This window comes from Bicyclus anynana, chromosome 13, assembly GCF_947172395.1.
Source record: "Bicyclus anynana chromosome 13, ilBicAnyn1.1, whole genome shotgun sequence".
NCBI lineage: Eukaryota > Metazoa > Arthropoda > Insecta > Lepidoptera > Nymphalidae > Bicyclus > Bicyclus anynana.
Window position 1 is genome coordinate 13477178 of NC_069095.1, and position 19689 is coordinate 13496866.

General features: G+C 38.0%; 1 protein-coding gene across 1 annotated transcript in view; it reads left to right on the plus strand.

The window, feature by feature from the left end:
* LOC112044520 (protein Aster-B) overlaps positions 1 to 19689 on the plus strand; it is a 37211-nt gene that overhangs the window by 8765 nt on the left and 8757 nt on the right. The window contains exons 3-11 of the mRNA XM_024080400.2: positions 7815 to 7887; positions 8053 to 8151; positions 9472 to 9622; positions 10951 to 11108; positions 11576 to 11728; positions 13792 to 13908; positions 17224 to 17320; positions 18283 to 18394; positions 19208 to 19367. Of these exons, the coding sequence (XP_023936168.1) occupies positions 7815 to 7887; positions 8053 to 8151; positions 9472 to 9622; positions 10951 to 11108; positions 11576 to 11728; positions 13792 to 13908; positions 17224 to 17320; positions 18283 to 18394; positions 19208 to 19367 (1120 nt within the window). The remainder of the gene's footprint in view (positions 1 to 7814; positions 7888 to 8052; positions 8152 to 9471; positions 9623 to 10950; positions 11109 to 11575; positions 11729 to 13791; positions 13909 to 17223; positions 17321 to 18282; positions 18395 to 19207; positions 19368 to 19689) is intronic.

The window sequence follows — 19689 nt, forward strand, 5'->3', positions numbered from 1 at the left end:
AATAATTTTATACCTTAGGTTGTCATTGTAGGACTTTAATAAATAATAACATGAATATAGATTTTGATGAGTTTAGATGTAACTGTTTACATTATATTAAATGTTATATTACGTTATACTTAGTAAAGCTCCCTTTCATGAAAAAGAAAATTAGCTAGCACTATAGCTAAACTAGCAGTTCTGCGTGGTTCCCGATCCCGTACTAATAGGGGATAAAATATAGCCTATAGCACTCGGGGATACTGTAGCTTCCCAACAGTGAAAGCATTTTTCAAATCGGCTTCAGTAGTTTCAGAGACTATACAATGCAAAAAACAAACAATTAAATCTTTCCGCTTTATAATATTAGTAGGTATAGATTAAAAACAATAATATTTCCCACTCCATATTATCTGCGTAAGAAATGAGTACAAGGTACGAAAACAGTGCAACAGGTAAAGGATTGAATCTAATACTGAAACTTCTCGGTTTTCACAGCTATTGAGGTTACAACAACAGCCTTAAGGCTTTTGTGAAGAGCAGTGAAGTAGGCCGCAACTCCGCGAGCAAGTGTTCAATTAATTCCAAGTCCCAGCGCTGCGAACAAAAGCAGCGCGCATCTGAGTCAAGGTCCAAACTAATTGTCTAGTAGGCTAACTGAGAGTGGAACTGAGTTGCCGTGCCCCTCAATCTTGGGCACTGTAGTCTTTGACTTGTATGACGGCCTCCGTGGCGCAGTGGTATGCGCGGTGGATTTACAAGACGGAGGTCCTGGGTTCGATCCCTGGCTGGGCCGATTGAGATTTTCTTAATTGGTCCAGGTGGTGGGAAGCTTTGGCCGTTTCTAGTTACCACCCTACCGGCAAAGACGGTACGATGCCGTATAGAAACTGCAAGGTGTGTGAATTTTCATCCTCCTCCTAACAAGTTAGCCCGCTTCCATCTTTGATTGCATCATCACTTACCATCAAATGAGATTGTAGTCAAGGGTTAACTTGTAAAAAAAAAATGTAACCCTTCGTACTTAACGTTTGGGGATTCGCAGACCCCAGAAACTAACAGCGTAACTTTTTTATCAATAGTTGATAACTGTTTCTTGGCAAAATTCTTGCTCAAAAAGTTCGTCGATATACCAAAGCGGCGAAGTAACATTTGAAGCTGTATTATTTTTTCTGTTACGAACAAGCTAAACAAACACGAAAACGACCAAACAAACCAATCATATGTCTTCACAAACAAACCAATCATTTATGTCATAAGACTCAGGCCAGCAGGCTGTATGATCAACGATCATTGGTTATCCCCGTTGGACAAATTGAAGATGAATTAAAAAGTCGTAAAACGTTGTAGCAAACTTTCTTTTCTTTCTTTGATAAAGTATGTTCTCATTATTAAAGTAGAATTCATCATCATTATCAACCCATATTCGGCTCACTACTGAGCTCGTGTCTCCTCTCAGAATGAGAGGGGTTAGGCCAATAGTCCACCAATGAATCCAATGCGGACACGGGCACTTAATTAATATAGTTAATTTCTTAAAATGCACACAACTGTTAAGTTGGAGGTGCATGCCCCGGACTGGATTCGAACCCACACCCTCCGGTAATCGGAGGCAGAGGTCATCCACTGGGCTATCACGGCAAATCAAATCAAAGTAGAATTATCAAGATTTTTATATCCTATATCTAATAGGTAAATTGCCGGGTGATTAGGGTAGGTCAGGGTCGGAGGTGATCATTCCCTATTGGATGTAGTGGTACCTCTCCGTCAAAGTCAATCACTAAGAGCTGTACTACTGAGATATGGGTCCATTAAACGCACTAAGTATGTGTGTACTCAATAAACAGTATCGACGTGACAGCTAGTTTACAAAAGCGTTAACAGAATCGTAAACGTGTTGCGGCAATTACCTACTCCGCTCAAATAAAATCGATACCGCCACCAATGCATCGATACCGCCACCAATGCATCGATAAATAATTATATATCAGACTCCCTAAAAGCCCTTTTACACCAGGCTCGGTCATCGGTGAGAATAATGAACCGCACGTAATTCAGTCGTGCGTCTAGATAACCATACATTTTACATGGTTTTCTTTTACACATGCAAAGCACATCACGCTATTATTGTTTCATAGAGATCGCCAGTATATCCAATGAGATTGACAATTTTACAACGATACATTTGCGCTAGTTGACTGAACAAACCAACGATTTGTTATTGCTAAGTTCAGATGGCCAAGACCAAGAACTAATCGTTCTTTATCGTTGAAGGCCCAATCTCTTAATATGATCCTGACTTGGATTCCAATAATGCGATGGGGAATGGAATATGTGGCCTGAGTGAGGTCCAAACGTCCCTCGAAGTCGAGGTCCGGTCATAGGAGACGGCCTTAGAAAGAGAGTTTCATCTTGCCACGTTCTTCTAGCCCTTCGACGCTACACTGTCAAAGCTTTTGCACTAGATCCAAAACCGCCAGGTCCAGCAGTGGTGGTGGCAGCAGGTGATTAAGAAGCCTACTCCAAAAACATTCAGAAGAAAAGTAACGTAGAAACACTTGTATGAATGGTCACTTGTTACTTGCCATTAAGGTAGAACCACTCCAATAGGTTGCAAACACAAAAAAAAAACAAAGAGCAATAACAAAAACTGTCCAATCACAGCGGACCACATTCACCCGTGAAATGTTTTCAGCTGATATCGGTTGTTGCGTGTCCATTCCTAGTCATGCCTCATAATGCATGCTTTAACTGTTTGGTCTCGGAAATATTTTCTTCTTTTTCTTACTTTACTTATATAATTTAACATTTTTACTAAAAAAATACAGACTTCAAAATGTATGTAAAAGTTCTCTTGATTTCTCCTGGATCCCATAATCATATTTTCGTCTGCCTAAACTCCAGTTTTTCATAAATCTTGCGAGAGCCATGGATTTCTTTTGGATAAAAGTAGCGTATGTGTTAATCCAGGGTACAATTTATGTCCATTCCAAATTTCATCCAAATTCATTCATGTATTGTAGAAAGTACCTCTTTCAGGCTACAATACTGAATGAAAATGGCTTTTTGTTTGTCACAAACGTCTATCGATCTATCAATAAAAACTGTGGTGTTTTCAATATTTTTTGATGAGGAAGGCGGAGGATCGTGTGTGGCGCGCTCTCAGAAAGGCCTATGTCCAGCAGTAGACGAATATATTCTGTTAATGTTATAATATTGGAAACCATTAACATCCAAGTCATCCAACTAACCTTTAGAGCTCTGCCTCATTAAGACGCCATGGCGACGTCGCCGGCTACGTATCCAAGCAGTTAATATTGAAATGTATGGTACCTGGGTCTCGTATCATTATTATTAGCTTGCTTTGAAAAGCCCACAGCACAGGGCACTTGAAAGGCGCAGATCTTCTCTTTACTACGAGTATTAGACAGGCTATTTAGGAAAGGAACTTCACGTACCCGGCATCAATTTGCGGTCAAAGGATGAATGATGATGTACGAGACCGATGCCAAAGGGAACACAAATCGAACCCAAGACTGCCATACGCCGAACAGGTCACTGGACCAACGAGCTAATTGCGACTTTGCATCGCTCGTTCGAAATTATCTCGAATTCACCGTCACGGTCGGTCGGTCGGAGGCGCAAAAACTCGATCGCTGACTCACTGATAACTGACGCGAATCTCTTGCGAAAATGACGCTGATTGCGGCTGTACTTTGGACATTCTCTCGCCTGACATCGAGGAAATCATTTCTGCTCATTATATTACGTACAGTTCTTGCCACACATAATCGTCTTTGAACGAGAGATGTCTTTTTATTCTTTACAAGTAAGCCCTCGAGTACAATCTCACCTGATCGAAAGTGTTGATGCAATCTAAGATGGAAGCGGGTTAACTTGTTAGGAGGAGGAAGAAAATCCACAGCCTTTAGATTTCTACACGGCATCGTATCGGAACATCCCAATGGGGTTATTATAACTGCGCAGTTCAGCGTGTTGCGACTTCAAAAACGAGTATTTATGACGCGAACTTTGATTACAAAAAGTAAACCTGAGTTTTAAAGAGGGCTTTCTAATATTAGCACGCTTATGAAACTCTCATACTCATAAATATAATTTTAAGTTTACGACTAACTTATCACCATCACTGTATTTTGTTAATTACTAGCGGACGCCCGCGACTTCGTCTGCATGGATTTTCCCGGGACGACGACGAAAAGCCTATGTATTAATCCAAAGTGAAATCTAGTTCCATTCCAAATTTCAGCCAAATCGTTTCAGTAATCGCAGCGTAAAGGATGTTTTTATATACAACGTTCACAGTTTTTCTGTAGTGTATTTAGTATTAGCATTGCACCCGTGCGAAGCCGGCGCAGATTGCTTGTTAAACATATAAACCTTCCTCTTCATATACATAGGGACATCCCACAGGGACAGAGAAAGCGACTTTGTTTTATACTATGTAATGATGTAGAAAATACTAACAATTTTTTGTCATTGAAGATTTAGAATCTCATTGAGTGCATGAGTGCATTTGAGAAACATTTAAAAATTCTTTTAAAAAATTTCTTTATTGGGTTTTTCAGTATTAGATTAGTCTGAATCTGACGATAGTAACTTAAGAATGCTATGCGTGTGTTTAGGCAATGCCTATTCACTCTTGTTTAAAAAATACGCACTATACATATATTGTTTTAAAACATAGACATCTAATGTAGTAATTGCAGTGTTGAAATAATATTATGCATATAATCTGTCTTTGTTATATGTAGATGTGATTATTTGAGCCATTGTATTCTTTATTACTCTTTGTATTTTCTATTTGTATGCTACGAAATATTAACTTTTAATCTAGTGTGAAATTCTGTTGATCAAACTCCTTTTGAAACTTGTATTTTTCTGGGATAACTACTTTCAAGTTAATCCAGAATTCCAAAGGAGATGGTCCATTTCAGATCCACTCTTGTATTAAATTTAAAAAATACAAGGATTTTATTAAAATTTATTAAAGTGAATAAACCTAAGTAAATAAAAAGAAAGAAATAAAATTAACACCCAAGTTTTTGAGTTAAATCAAGATGGCGTGACAATTGACAGCAAACGTCAAATCGATTACTATATTGAAAACGTCATAAATCCGCCATTATTACCCATAATAGTGTTGCATTTCTTGGGAGATAATGACTCGAAAGAATTAAAGTAAATTCGTAGATTTATGTAATCAAAAATATTTAAAAAATAATATCTACTTTTATTTCCGCTAGGGTACGATGACTGATCCTGGGGTCCATACAATTATGGGTCATCTCCTTTCTACCAAATCGGTTCAGTAGTCAGCGTAAAGGAGTAACAAATATACACACAAACTTTCGCCTTTATAATATTAGCGTGACCACGGATATACGCAAGCTTAACGACTTTATGTTATGTTAGTTTGATAGCCTTATTTATTTACAAATTATAACCCAAATGACAGATTGTAGTAAGTGCATTGAGATATTTTGTATACATTTATTATGTTTGGATTTCGGTCGACCGATAACAACCATTGCATAGGTAAACAATATTATAATTGAAACGGGTCAATTATCAATTTATACACAATTTGAACAATGATAATAATTAGGTCGACTCGTACCGACGCCGACACTTTGTTTTGCCTTATATTACGAAAACAAACTTACATTGTATAATTATATAAACAATAAACTTAACTTGTTGCATTTTTATTGAAACTATAAAGATTTATTTACATTTTGCATGCTATAAACGTAGATAATTAAATTTAATAAAAACTTCAAAAAAAGAAGTAAAACTCCTAATAAGATGTAAGCAGTTTTATCTAATTATACGAGTTTTTGTCAACAGTTTAGTAGTATAATTAAAGTGCGTTTAGCTTTCCTTTTAAATAATATATTTTTTTATAATTTTTAATAATATAATATTTGTCGTATTATAACCAAATATTATATTCAAATCCCTTCAAATGAGTCGGAAAAATTATAATATGAGTAAGTCCAGCGAGTGGGCATCGAACCCATGACCACGGTGTCCAGGCCAGCCGTAATTGTGTTTTTTGTCTTTGTCTGTAAGTTGTGTTAAATCAATTTTCTTATATAATAGCGAACGTTCCGGTTTCACGCGGTTCCGTATAGGAATACGGGGATAATATAGAGCCTATAGCCTTCCTTGATAACTTTTTCCTGAAAGAATTTTTCAAATCGGTAGTTCCTGAGATAAGCGCGTTCAAACAAACTCTTCACCTTTATAATATTAGTATAGATTGGGAATGTTAACATGAATAGACGCAAGATCAACTTTACCCACGGTATAGAGGTCTTTCTCTCACTCTCTCAACTCACGCCTGAAGGTAATGGGTTCGAACCCCGCCTGGTACAATTGTCATACTCACTCCTAACACAGTATTTGATTTATTGGGGGAAACGAAAATATTCTTGTTTAAAAGATAAATATATGCCAAATAGTCTTTAAAAAATATAAAAACTACAAACTGCAATAACACAGAAACTATATCTAAACGGAAATGACACGGAAACTATCGGCTATCATCATTCCAAGATTATCTGGTCCTTCACTGAGTTTTCATAATAATCTATTGGTATTTTATCTTATCTTATGTTTGCTCTAATTCTTTTTAATTTCTTTACAATACTGTCGTGCAATTAAAGCAATAATTTCGTTCAACAAATGTATACGTCATCATCATCTTCATCATCATCATCATCTTATCAGCCAATGGACGTCTACTGCAGGACATAGACCATTTGTACTTCCAAACATCACGCCCTTACATCCCGTATAATTGGAGGCTAGTAGCAGTTAGTCTCCGCAACTGCTAACCTCACCTGCTTGTGCTCCCTGCAGATGGACCGACGGATGGAGGCTCTGGCAACCGACGGCGGTATATCCATTCCCACAGGCTAAATTATGAAATGCCTCAGGCCGGTGTCGGGCACCAACGACACCGGCGTGAGTCATCTAGCTCTTCGTCGACCAAGCCGCATGCCCAGCGTGGTCAATACTGGGCAAAACTTTGTGATGGACCCCAAAATGTATACGTACTATACGCTAATCTGTTACTGATACCAACTGTCTCTACGCTACAGGTGGAAAACAACACGATAAACTAAACGATTTTAATCAATGATCGTTTGGTTTAATATTTTGATGATAACATTTAATATCTAGATGTATAAATTGGCGATTGCAATTTCCAGAAGCGTTATGTATTACGAGTACTAGTGCACTCATAGTACTTAGGTACGCTCTAGATATGCTATGTGGCATTATAGGTAATCTTACTTAATTGTAAAATAAATAAAGCAAAATAAAAAGGATGAATTATTAAAATGAAAAATAATAATGACAGTTGTGAAATAGGTTTTGTCTTCCTCACCAATGTTAATGCGACATAAATGGCTATATCTTTTCACTGCGTTGATATTGTTTAATGACCAATCCCCTTCCAAATAGTCGCGTGTACTGTGTCAGGACTCTTGACTGAGTTGGTCAGACAATAGTCCGTTGGGTGGAGATTGAATCCATGACGTATCGATATTGCGTCCAGCCTCTTAACCTAAGTATTTATATGTAGTATATAAATATATATAATCAAAAAGCTATATTAGCACTCTTAATCTTAACACTAGATAAGGCTTAAGGCTAGATAGAGTGAGGTGTATTAATTTGATAGAGGTCCGTAAAATGTATCTAGCTTATATTAAGAATTTGTAGACCGAGCATTTGGTATTAATTTTAACTTGTAACTCAACGTTTTCCTGACGCACTAACGTGGTATTTGTATTCCCTTTCAGAAGTTCCTCCCGATCGCCCTCCCCGTCGCTCAGGCACACGGAGGGAGCGTTGGACATCACAGACAATGATAAAGTGAGTTGACACTTGAAATTTTGATATCACAGACACACAGTAATAGTTGACACAACATGCCGACAGGCTTCATAGGCCTAGCATTATACGAGTGCTATTATGGGGATGATTTTCACTTACATTATGGTGGTATTGTTTGTAAAGACGTTGTTACATCTCTTGCAGAGGAGCGACAAAAGCGACTCATCGTTGCAAGGTTCGTCGTTGCCGGAGGTCCCGATCGGCATCGACGTAGTTAACTTCCAAAGCAAAGATGGCTATAAAGTAAGTTATACTTTATCTATAGTTTTACACGAAGAACAAGTTTGTACTCTGAAGGGGCGTTATCCAAGCAGAAAGGGATTTTAAAAATTGTGTTTTTTTTATCTAAACTTTACTCATATTAGACGTAAAATTTTTCGTTTGTAACGAAAAAAAAATAGAAAAAATTCTTTCACTATTGGAAATCTACATTATCAGAGAGAGTAACATATATTTCATCCTCGTTTTTCTATAAGAATGGGAACTACGCGGTTGAAACCGTGGGAAGACTGAAGACTCGGTCAGGAGCAGTCTCCCAGCGGTTTCAATGGATTTATTTACAAAATTGTTATATTCGCAATGATCGATTTATAAAAAAAAAACGTGTCCGTCCCGGGAAGCAGCCCCTTTGCGTGGGAAAAACCAGACGGAGTGGCGCCGTAACGCGTTACGTTTCCAAGCGGTGTACCCTCCCATATGAAGTTATCACTTCAAAAATACGTTCCACAAAGTAGTGTGAAGAGGTTTTTAGGAAATAAAAACGTAGAATCGTTGCCAAAATTTTAGTAAAATCTTTAAAGCAAATAGAGTTTCATAAATGTATTGTCTCTCGCATATCGAGGTTGCAGTTGGCAGGGATCGTGTCCTACTTTTCTTGCATGGGTGAGAATTTATGGCTAAGAGTGCCAGCGAAGAATTAAAATTTGCCAAAACCATACATTTTGAAAATCTAGGTCGGGATGATGTTTGCATGTAAAATTGCATGTGAGTAGTTGTTAAGTTCTAAAGTATGAAACAAGGTTTGGTTTTTGTTATAGGTTATACATATACATATAATAGTGAGGTGGACAAGGACATGCACGTTTAAATGTGAATCTGAAGGAATGTTAACACAGCAGAACAATCTCTCACTCAAAAGCATTGGTTTTTGGTAGACATGTTTCGACGTCAGCCTCTCTTCATGTCACTCTAAAAACATAAGACGCTTCTGTTTTGTTGATGTTAATTTTACAATCTAGTTACTACTACATTCAGAGCCAAACCAGAAATAGAATAATTATACAAAGAGAGTCTCCTACTACTAAAACAGTGGCGTATGAATACATAGATGGAAACATGCACTGCCCGAGGTCTCATTGACATGAGACAGGAGTTGTTAATGAATTAAATATCATCAGCCTCAGCGCACCGACCCGCATTGGAGGGAGGCCTGGCGTTGGAGACGGCCGATTAAATAGACTACTAATAATGATGATGATTGGAGAAGGGATCTTCCTTTTTATCATTTTTTTTTCAAACAGTGTCAACCTTAGTTACGCCACTAATACTGCTGTTTGCCGGCAGATGGCAGCGCCGAGCGCGGCGCGGGGCGGCGAGGCGGCGCGCGTGAAGAAGAAGAGCTGGTACAACTCGCTGTACCCCACGTACAAGAGCAAGTGCGAGGACTTCCGCCGCCTCTTCAAGGACCTGCCCGACGACGAGCGCCTCATAGTCGGTAGGTGCGGGACTTGTTATACCGCTTATTTAAACTAGCTAGATATTGACGTTTCAAGGAATTGAAAAACGCTCCTTAATTCTTTAATAGGGACTTCAGCGACGTCTACGGGCGTATTGTCGTGTTTTGTTCGTATGTCGCGTTGAATAATCGTTTTTTTTTTTCAAACTTCCCTTAACAATAGGTGAGAATGCAATCAAGCGTCCAACTACCTTTTTAATTAAAAAAATCTTAAATAATATGCTCCTTAAAATAAATATATTTGTAAATGTATTCAAATCACTAACAGAAATGTTTTTTTACATGAATGTAATCGCTGGTATTCAGATTATAGAAGGGAAACCATACAAACGACTTGTTAGTAATACAGAGCGACCATAAGCTGGCATACCTACTTAACTATCAGTCACACCGTACATTTCGTAGCGGTGCAGTGCATTCACTGTTTTTTTTATTCAAAAAGTGCGTTTCCAAAAAAAATCAATAGACCTAGTTTAATTGTGCTGACTTTTTCAAAAATTACAGAATTTGAGCGAAAACTAAAATTAACAGAAAGATTTGTGATGTGATGTTCAATTTAATTTTTAGTAAAAATAAAATTGTTTTACTGCCAACTGCTAACTCAACTAAATGGACATAATATAAGTTTGATCTCTATGCAATGACATGTAAAGAGAATCCTTTGTACCCTTTGTAAACACTTTACATTGAAGGAATGTGTTTTTAAGATTAGAAGAAGCAGTGCAGAAATCTTAAATGTGTAAATACAAATTACGTCATCAACCCATATTCGGCTCACTACTGAGCTCGAGTCTCCTCTCAGAATGAGAGGGGTTAGGCCAATAGTCCACCACGCTGGCCCAATGCGGATTGGCAGACTTCACACACGCAGAGAATGAAGATAATTCTCTGGTATGCAGGTTTCCTCACGATGTTTTCCTTCACCGATTGAGACACGTGATATTTAATTTCTTAAAATGCACACAACTGAAAAGTTGGAGGTGCATGCCCCGAACCGGATTCGAACCCACACCCTCCGGAATCGGAGGCAGAGGTCATATCCACTGGGCTATCACTGCTCTTAAAATAAATACAAATACGTAACATAAATTAAATAATCGTGGTCCTGAACCGCCTATAACCAGCGAATTCCTACGCCTTTCGACAGTCCACATAGTGGTTGGATGAACACTGTGCTTCCTGGTGTAGAATCCCCATTCCGCGTCTTAGTATACAAACGGCATTAAGTTTCCAAACTATGACCATAACCAATAAATGAGTGTTTGAAGGAAAATGTTCACAAAAATGGAAGTGTTGGGCATGTGCAGACTATTCCTGCGCGCTGCAGCGGGACATCCTGGCGCACGGGCGTCTGTACGTGTCGCAGAACTACCTGTGCTTCTACGCCAACATCTTCGGCTGGGAGACCAGCCTCATGCTGCAGTGGAAGGACGTCACCGCCATCACTAAGGAGAAGACTGCGTTGGTGAGCCCTTTTGACGGAAACAGTGTCATAGTGTCACAAACTTTTCTGACCCGGTGACTAAATTGATATTAACGTCGCGGTGGTCGCCATTTTGCAAAACAATATACTAAAAGCGCGAAAACAGTTACACCCTCACTAGGTCAGATAAGTTTGTGGTACTATACTTCTTTTTGGCAGAACAAGACAGAAGGGATTTCATTCTGAGCTTTATTGATATAACCTCTTCTTCTAAAATATTTAGGTTTACCATATATATGACTTAGAAGCTGATGATTGAATTCAGAACTTAAGCAGGACCATAAGGACCTTTTAAAATTGATATTATGTATGTATGATGATGGAAACAGAAATCTGAGTAGCATCAGAAAAATTATATTAAGTGATGTAAAAGCTCAGTTTTGTATTGTCTCAAATTTTTGGATCTTGTATAAAATGTTGCTTTATCTGAATGTCACTTTTGGTGGCAGGTGATCCCGAACGCGATCCTCGTGTGCACTTTGAGCGAGAAGAACTTCCTCACGTCGTTCTCGGGCCGCGACAAGGCCTACCTGATGCTGTTCCGCATCTGGCAGAACGCGCTCATGGACCAGCCCATGTCCAGCCAGGAGATCTGGCAGTGGGTATGTAGCAGATATACGTACCATAAACCTATATAAGTGCTTTTAGTATTTACATGGGTCATGTTCTTAAGAACGCACCACATCTGTTGTCCCCAAAATTTGTTGCAGCGCCTGCAATGAGATTGTGTTGTCACATTTAAAACTAGAAGTGCATTATTGGTAAGAGCCGAATATATAGCTAGTTATGAGTTACGATACCGCATAAAAACCAGTCATACATGTAAGATGAAACTTCCAACCCTTTCCAGCTAAGTTCTCCAATGCTCATCATAAAGTGATATCGCTGTACACTAAACAGTCGTTTATTAAAACAGCCCGTAACACACCTCCCTACAATGTATTCAGTATACATTGTTGGGAGCTACAAGTTATGCGCATAAGTTCCCGCGACCGAGTGAAACTGAAGCATTAGAAATTCAAAATCAGCCAAATCACTTGCGACATTGAGCTACGAAAAGACCTATTTCAACACCGACTTACTGGGAGATTCTTAAATGGAGGGCCTCTCTTATACTTCTTTTAGTTAGATTAGATTAAAATAAAAATATAAGACATAATTAGTAGGTATACTGACACTTATGATTATGTCTGTAAGATATTTCCTTTATAAATACAGGACGCGCTTGTTTAGAATATGTCTAATTATTGTTGCCTTAGAAGATCTTAAATCTCACGTGACAGAAAATACTAATTCTACGCCTTATAGCTGTTAACTTTAGGAAGTAAGTTATTAACACTGACAGTAGCTGTTAACAAAAGGTCTGGAGAATAATGCAGACGTGGGGCATGTCTGTGGCACTGAATACAAAAGGAAATGCCCAAACCTACCCTAATCACCTGGCATTTTACTTATATCTAAAAAATACTTGATAATTCTACTTTAATAATAAGATTTATTCCACCTCAGAACCTGCCTTCCGAACCGGTTTTGAATTTTGAATTTCTTTGAATTTTTTGAGATCATTACTTTATCAAAAAAAGGCTTGCTACAACAGTTTACGGTATTTTTATTCCCCTTTGAGGAGCGATTAAAAGTCCATCTATCTTCGATGCTAAAATTCAATGTCATGTCATTAGTAACCCATATTCGGCTCACTGTTGAACTCGAGTCTCTTCTCAGACTGAGAGGGGTTAAGCCAATAATCCACCACGTAAAATTATTAAAATTAAGATGAGAAAATTCGGTGTACATTCACAATATTTGAAAATTTCATGATTTCGCTATTTGGGTGATCGCAAAATTGATCAAGTTTCATAACTTCATGTAGGCCGTGAATTAACGAGATGGATTTAGGACCGCGAGTGTCGCGCATTGGATCAGTGTGTGACCAACTCTCATACGGAATATTAGCGCCATTTTTTCCTTCAAGTCTTTGTAAGTCGCACATTCCTGGCAAGTAAAGATTACATATAGCCATAAACGTTTTTAAGTGGTACTTTAAGACGAAGCTTTTTATTTTTGTGAAGAAAGTTACAAGGAATATAATTTGAATCTATAAAACGTTCGAATACTAGTAGGTCGTACTTATTTCTTTATATTTTGCGATGTACTTAACTTGGTAACTGTGTTACATTTACATTTAATAAAGCAGTAAATCGTACTAGATTTAAAGGTTCCACTTTTTTTTTGATATAGTACAGGTTATTCAATAAAATCTGTATAACAATTTAGTGAACAATATTTCTTTTTTTAACCTACTTCAAGAAGGAAGAGATTCTCAGGTTGATCGATATGTTTTTTTATAATTATTTTCCTGCGGTATTCGTTAGAAGGGATGGAATATTATAGACGATAACTTATTTGACGCGGAATAAAATTCTGAGTAAGGCCTCTAAAACAGTCACCTGACCGCTAGGAAGGTTACGAATCAGATATTAATTTTTTGAATATAAAATTAAAAAAACATTATGGTAGAACAATCTTTCATTGAATTTTCCAAAGCACCAATTGATTACTTGGTCAATGGTCCATGATGTGTGATGGGTTAAGTACTGGGTGTATTGTTTACTTGGTCAATGGACCATGATGTATGATGGGGTATGTACAGGGTGTGTGTCGGCAGGTTCACACGTGCTACGGCGAGGAGCTGGGCTTCGACTCTGACGAGGAGAGCGGCGCGCCCGACGGAGCGCCCGACTCGCTGCCCATCGACGGGGCTTCGCTGCAGGACGGCTCGGAGGTTGGTGCTAAATTTACACAAACAACAATAAAGTCTAATTTCTTGTCAACAGTAAAGTTCTAACTACTTGTTTGAAAGCTTTGTGCGGCGTAGAGGTTTATAAAAATTATGCTTCTGGTTTTGGTTTACATACATTTATTACAAGAAATTACCTCTTTGCATAGGTATAGTTCTGGAGAAATTAACGGGACTCTGCACCGGAAAGCGCAGTGTTGGTCGACCCCCCACTATGTGGACCGAGGACATCAAGCGGGTTGTAGTCAGCCATTCTCAACTCATTGGTCATACGATCGCGACAGAATAAAAATACTATAGCTTGGCAACTTCGTTCGTAACACTCCGGATGTTGCGCGCGGGCCGGGGGGCGTGTAGCGATAAATGAAAATCCCACGACTGATGCAAATTGTCAAGTATAATATTTTGCCTCGAGGTTGAAATTTTTACAGAAAAAAGGCCTTAAAATTATGATTTTTATTGAAAAAGTGACAAAGCTGTTTTCCCAAAACAAATTTCACACAGAGGAAGCTGCTCACATTTGCTTTTAAATATCTTGTTTCCCTTTAGCTAATTATTTTTTTAATTAACTATTAAAAAAAAAATAGCTATAGGGAAACAAAATATTTAAACTTTTATTCAACTTTGCTGAAACAAAATGGAATATGGAAAAGTCAATTATTAATAGGCTAGTTGACACATATTTTTAAATGGTCTTAAATTGATCATTATCATTCTAATAGATTGAAAAAAATGATTACATTTTCACAATACTAGCTTTCGCTGTCGGCCATGATGATATTTTAACTGTTTCAAACGGAGCGTTTGACAAAAATATTATTTAATAGTAATAAAATTGTAAATAACGAAATTAATATTGTTAAAATTAAATTTAATGTAAGTCAATTACCCTATTATAATCACAACTTACATATCAACTTTGTCAGGCACATTTTGTAGAGACTTAGCTCTACAAAACCGTAGCAAAAACAATAAACGATTAGATGTAATTAAAAGGCAATAAATAAAATATTGTTCGAAGTCCACAAACTTTATAAAATCAAACAAGAGAATATTATCTTTAACAAATTGGCAAACACACACAAATGCAACACAATGTAAAACAACATTTGATTAGCGACAGATAACAGATAAAGTGACAGATAAAAATACTCAGACTATTATTTTCGATAAATGAATGCTACAAATAATTCACGGCCGCAGCGCACGGTGCCTGTTCGATATGGTGAAGTTACGAATATTAAGAAAGGTAGGCGTTTTGTTAAAAGAATAAATGTTTCTTTATCCACTCACGGATTTTTAGTGTGATAATAATTTGTTAGTTAATTTATCTTTTTCTGTGAGTGTTATTATTTTTAAGACCAACTGGACTTTAGTCAAGAAACTTTGTTCCTCCTTTCCTTTATTGTACAGATTTTTTACCCTGATACTAATATAATAAAGTCAGTGACTATATTTTGTTCTGTGTTATTTGAACAGACCAGAGTTTAGTTTACAAACTTTATTTCTCTTATGGCAGACGTAATAAAAGTGATTGTTAATGATTTTATCGCTTTACTAGCTCTTGCGAATTTCATCATACCAGCCGATGGCCGTCCACTGCAGGACAGGTCTTTTGTAGGGACTTCCAAACATCACGCTCCTGAGCCGCCTGCATCCAGCGAATCCCTGCGACTCGCTTGTTGTCGTCAGCCCACCTGGTGAAGAACACGCACTGTTCGAAAACTTTAGGCACTGAAGAATTTTGGACAAAAATTGCGAAATTATGCGAGCCCAAACGCTAATCTTTTTGGCTATTTATTTTAACTCAGCGTGTAAAACAATACTTATGGCTGATGTTCTAGGAATGTAAGTTTTTCAAGCGATTCCTAGGTATAATATGAGTTTTAAAGCTTGGTGGTTTTATTGTATCTTTGGGTATAAACAAACTGAATTAGTGAGTGTCTAGTCTAATGTATTATATATTTGGAAAACATGGCTTTGGTTGTAGTGTATTTAATACAGACAGCCACGTCAAAAAGAGCATCAGCAAAGTAAAATATATGTCAGTAAGCTGCCAACAAGTTTGGAAGTCATATGCTTCCTATAACTGTATAACTCTAAATATTTTAACAAAACGTACTATGCTTTCTTTCTTTCTTAGTACTTACTACATTCGAAGCTAAACCACTCTTCGTACATATAGCCTACTCCTTTCGCGGACTTTTTTAACAAGACAACAATTTATAATTAAACAAAATCACTAATAAATTTTGTTAATACTTACGTTCATCACAATATGTAACAAAATTTACATATTGTGATGAACGTAAGACAGACAGTGACATACAGGCTACTCAGATAAACAAAAATCATCTTAAATCTGTAAATCGAACCTGTACGTTTTGTTTATAAAAGATAGAATATTTATAAATACATATTTAACTTTATATACAAGCAGCTTGTTGTTACACGCGCGGTATACTCATAATTACTGTATGAACGCTAATTAGTTGGTCTGTATGTAGCTCATCGCTGCATTTCATATGTGCAATCAGGAAACTTGTAGTCAAAAATAAAAAGGTTGTGTCGTCTGTTTCGTTTATATATCTGAGGTTAATATTTGAACAAGATCTGATTGAATGTCTTCATTGTTCGTGTATCGAGCATCCGACGTTGTAGAGCCGCTACTTGTAAGTTTCCTACACATTAGTCCATACGTTATTAGTGGCTATACGCTGATATATGTGTATGAAGTAATATGATAGGACTTTTATCAACTGTTAAATTTTACTGTGTATCTGTATATCAGGTATATCTGAGAATTCGTGTAATTGGTAATAATTGATTGACCAAGCAGATGAACGACCTACATAAGATTCATGTATGTAATCTTCTTTTTTAACCGACTTCAAAAAGGAGGAGGTTCTCAATTCGGTCGGTATTTTTTGTGTAGGAAGTATGTGGCAAAATGCTTAGGGCCTTTTTCTAGATTATGCCATATATTGCAAGGCATTCTTCTTTTATTGCTCCACTTTTTGCATGAACAATTAAGCTATGAAATAATTTAGAATTTAAGATTGCAATATGTGGCATTACTTAAAAATAAAGATCTTTAAATGCCAAAAAGCACGAACTTGAGTCGCATGCATCCAACTGTCTTGACCGCTTGATGTGGATACCTTGATGAGGACTCGCCATTCCAACACCTTGAGACCCCGACGTCAATAAGCTCTGCTGTTACTAAAATCGGATATTGATCATTTTAGCAACAGCAGAGCTTGTGTTGGATGTTTTAAAAAGGTTGGCGAAATGTTTCAGGAGGCCGTGGACTCTTCGTCTATGGAGGCCGGCGGGGGCGGCGGCGGGGGAGGGGAGTATCGCTCGGCCAGCCGCAACAACACCACGCCGCCGCTCAGTAAGTCACTCGTTCATATCACCTCGCTGCCGATTATACAGATCCGGATCGCGACGGAATATGAAACGTCGCAGATCATAATCGGGCACGGATCCAGAGGCGTAGCTACCGCCGTATCAATGATATACGCTACTACGTGTAAAATTAAAATGTAATCCACAATCACAAAAAACAATTATAAAAAAACTGCCTATAGAGTTTCACTTCAAAAATGACAAAAGTAAAAAAAAATCAACCTCTTTTTGTATACTTCTTACAACGTGTTGTGTGGGCAGTCACCAGTGGAAAGGTAAAGAAAAAAAAGGCGCTAAAAGCACGATGTTTCGGTGTTCAACCTCTTGAAATAGTGATTAAACACTATGTACGTGCCGCCGCACGCTTTGCACGTTGTGAGAGGAGCTGAGGGGTAGGGAGTAATTGCAAGAACCAAGTCATGAATGAGGGTATGAATACCAAACTAGTTGGGCGTACTCAGAAGTTATGCCATGTGACTTACAGCCGTGTTTTTTATTTAACTAGCTGGCTTGTCAAACGTTGTTTTGCCCTCGGGTGACCAAGTTATATTTTTTTCTCGGATTTTTCAAATTTTTCTGTCTTGAATCAGTTTTTTCAATGCCGTAGCTGTTGTAATTACTTTTATTAATTTAATTAATAAAAGTATTTAATTAGTTTTAGTAATTTAATTAATAAAAGTAGGTAATTAGGTTGTGTCTACTTTTTGTAGTTACAAAGTTGCTGGTAAAAGTGTAAGTGAGGTGCCGAATTTTCAATACAAGAATAAGGCTTTAAAGTGTGCAAATTTCAACTTTTTTCTTCAAAATGTATGTAATATCTGCTTAATGACAAGCTGTCTATTAGATTAATTCTTACAATTTTCCCGCCAAAAGTCCCGATTGTTCCTATCCACGCCAGAGATTCGCTCAAGTGAAGTAGTTGCTCAGAGTCGTGTGTCGTGTCGGCAGTCACCAACGGCGAGGCGGCAGCGGCGAGCCGCGCGCGCGCCGACGAGGCGGCCGACGCGCTGCCCACCGACATGTCCGACACCAGCGAGAGCGAGCCCGACAAGCACCACAAGTAACTGCCTTCGTTGTTCATCTATTGGTTCACTAGTGACTGTTACAGTTTTCACATAAACAATCTAAAAAATACCATCACAAGGCTCTGTACAATCCTATTAGAGCAGACACTGCATGCTTATTTCCGTAATATTTGAATCAGTTTAAAGTTTAAATTACTGTTAACAAAAACAAAAAAAAAAAGAACAGTTTGCAAATTGCTATTTGAGTAAAACTAACTTGCGATATGACCTTGGTGAACCTATGTTGATATCTATGATCAATTCATATTCAGGCGTAGAGAGGTAATTAACGATGATGCATCTGAGATGTGGTGCTGAAGGCGACTACCGTATGCCGTATACGGTACACCGTTGACCGCCAATGTATCCAATATATCAATTCTTTCACCGTTTCAAATTAAAACACGTCTTTCAACCATTTGTCTACAGCGTATCCTTAGTTATTTTGGGCATATCACACGTTGTGGTAACAATAATTTTATAGAAAATAATTGTCGTGAGAAATATAGAACGCAAATGGCCACGGGTTAAATCTCCAACCCGATGGTCGGATTTACTCGAAGGACACGACTTGGAGGTAGGATCTTGTACACGACTGTATACGATAGGGGAGCATTGTAAATCAAAAGATTAGTCGCCAAGGGGGTGGTCGCGCCCCTTAGTTATGAGGGGACAACTTGAGAGAGAGCAGAACTTAAGACTTGTAATATGAAATACTGAAATAACCAAAAATGCAATATTTATTGTTATTTCTGAACTCCCTTCGATTGTTTGCACTAATTGTAAAATTTCCATTGTTCGTCTTACAGCGCGCCGGTGGATGAGAAGTGCGCGGCGCCGCACGAGGGCAAGCTGTTTCTCAGCCAGGAGTACCCCTTCAACATCGACCAGCTGTTCACCATGATCTTCACCAACTCTAAGTTCAACCTGGAGCTGCTGGCGGCGCGCGGCACCACCGACTACGTGCAGGTTGTTACAGCGTTAGCTTAACATCGACCAGCTGTTCACAGCGTCAGCTTGACATCGATCAGCTGTCCACGGCGTCAGCTCAACATTACCAGCTGTTCACAGCGTCAGCTTAACATCGCTCAGCTGTCCACGGCGTCAGCTCAACATCGACTAGCTGTTCACAGCGTCAGCTTAACATTGACCGGTTGTCCATTGATCGATTTTGCATAATTTACAGAAAAGTCTACAATTTTTTAAATGTTTGTCTGCTACATTTTTTAAATTAAGTATGAACAAAGCAATTTATTGGTTATTTAGTTTATTTGATTGTGTTTTTAAAAAA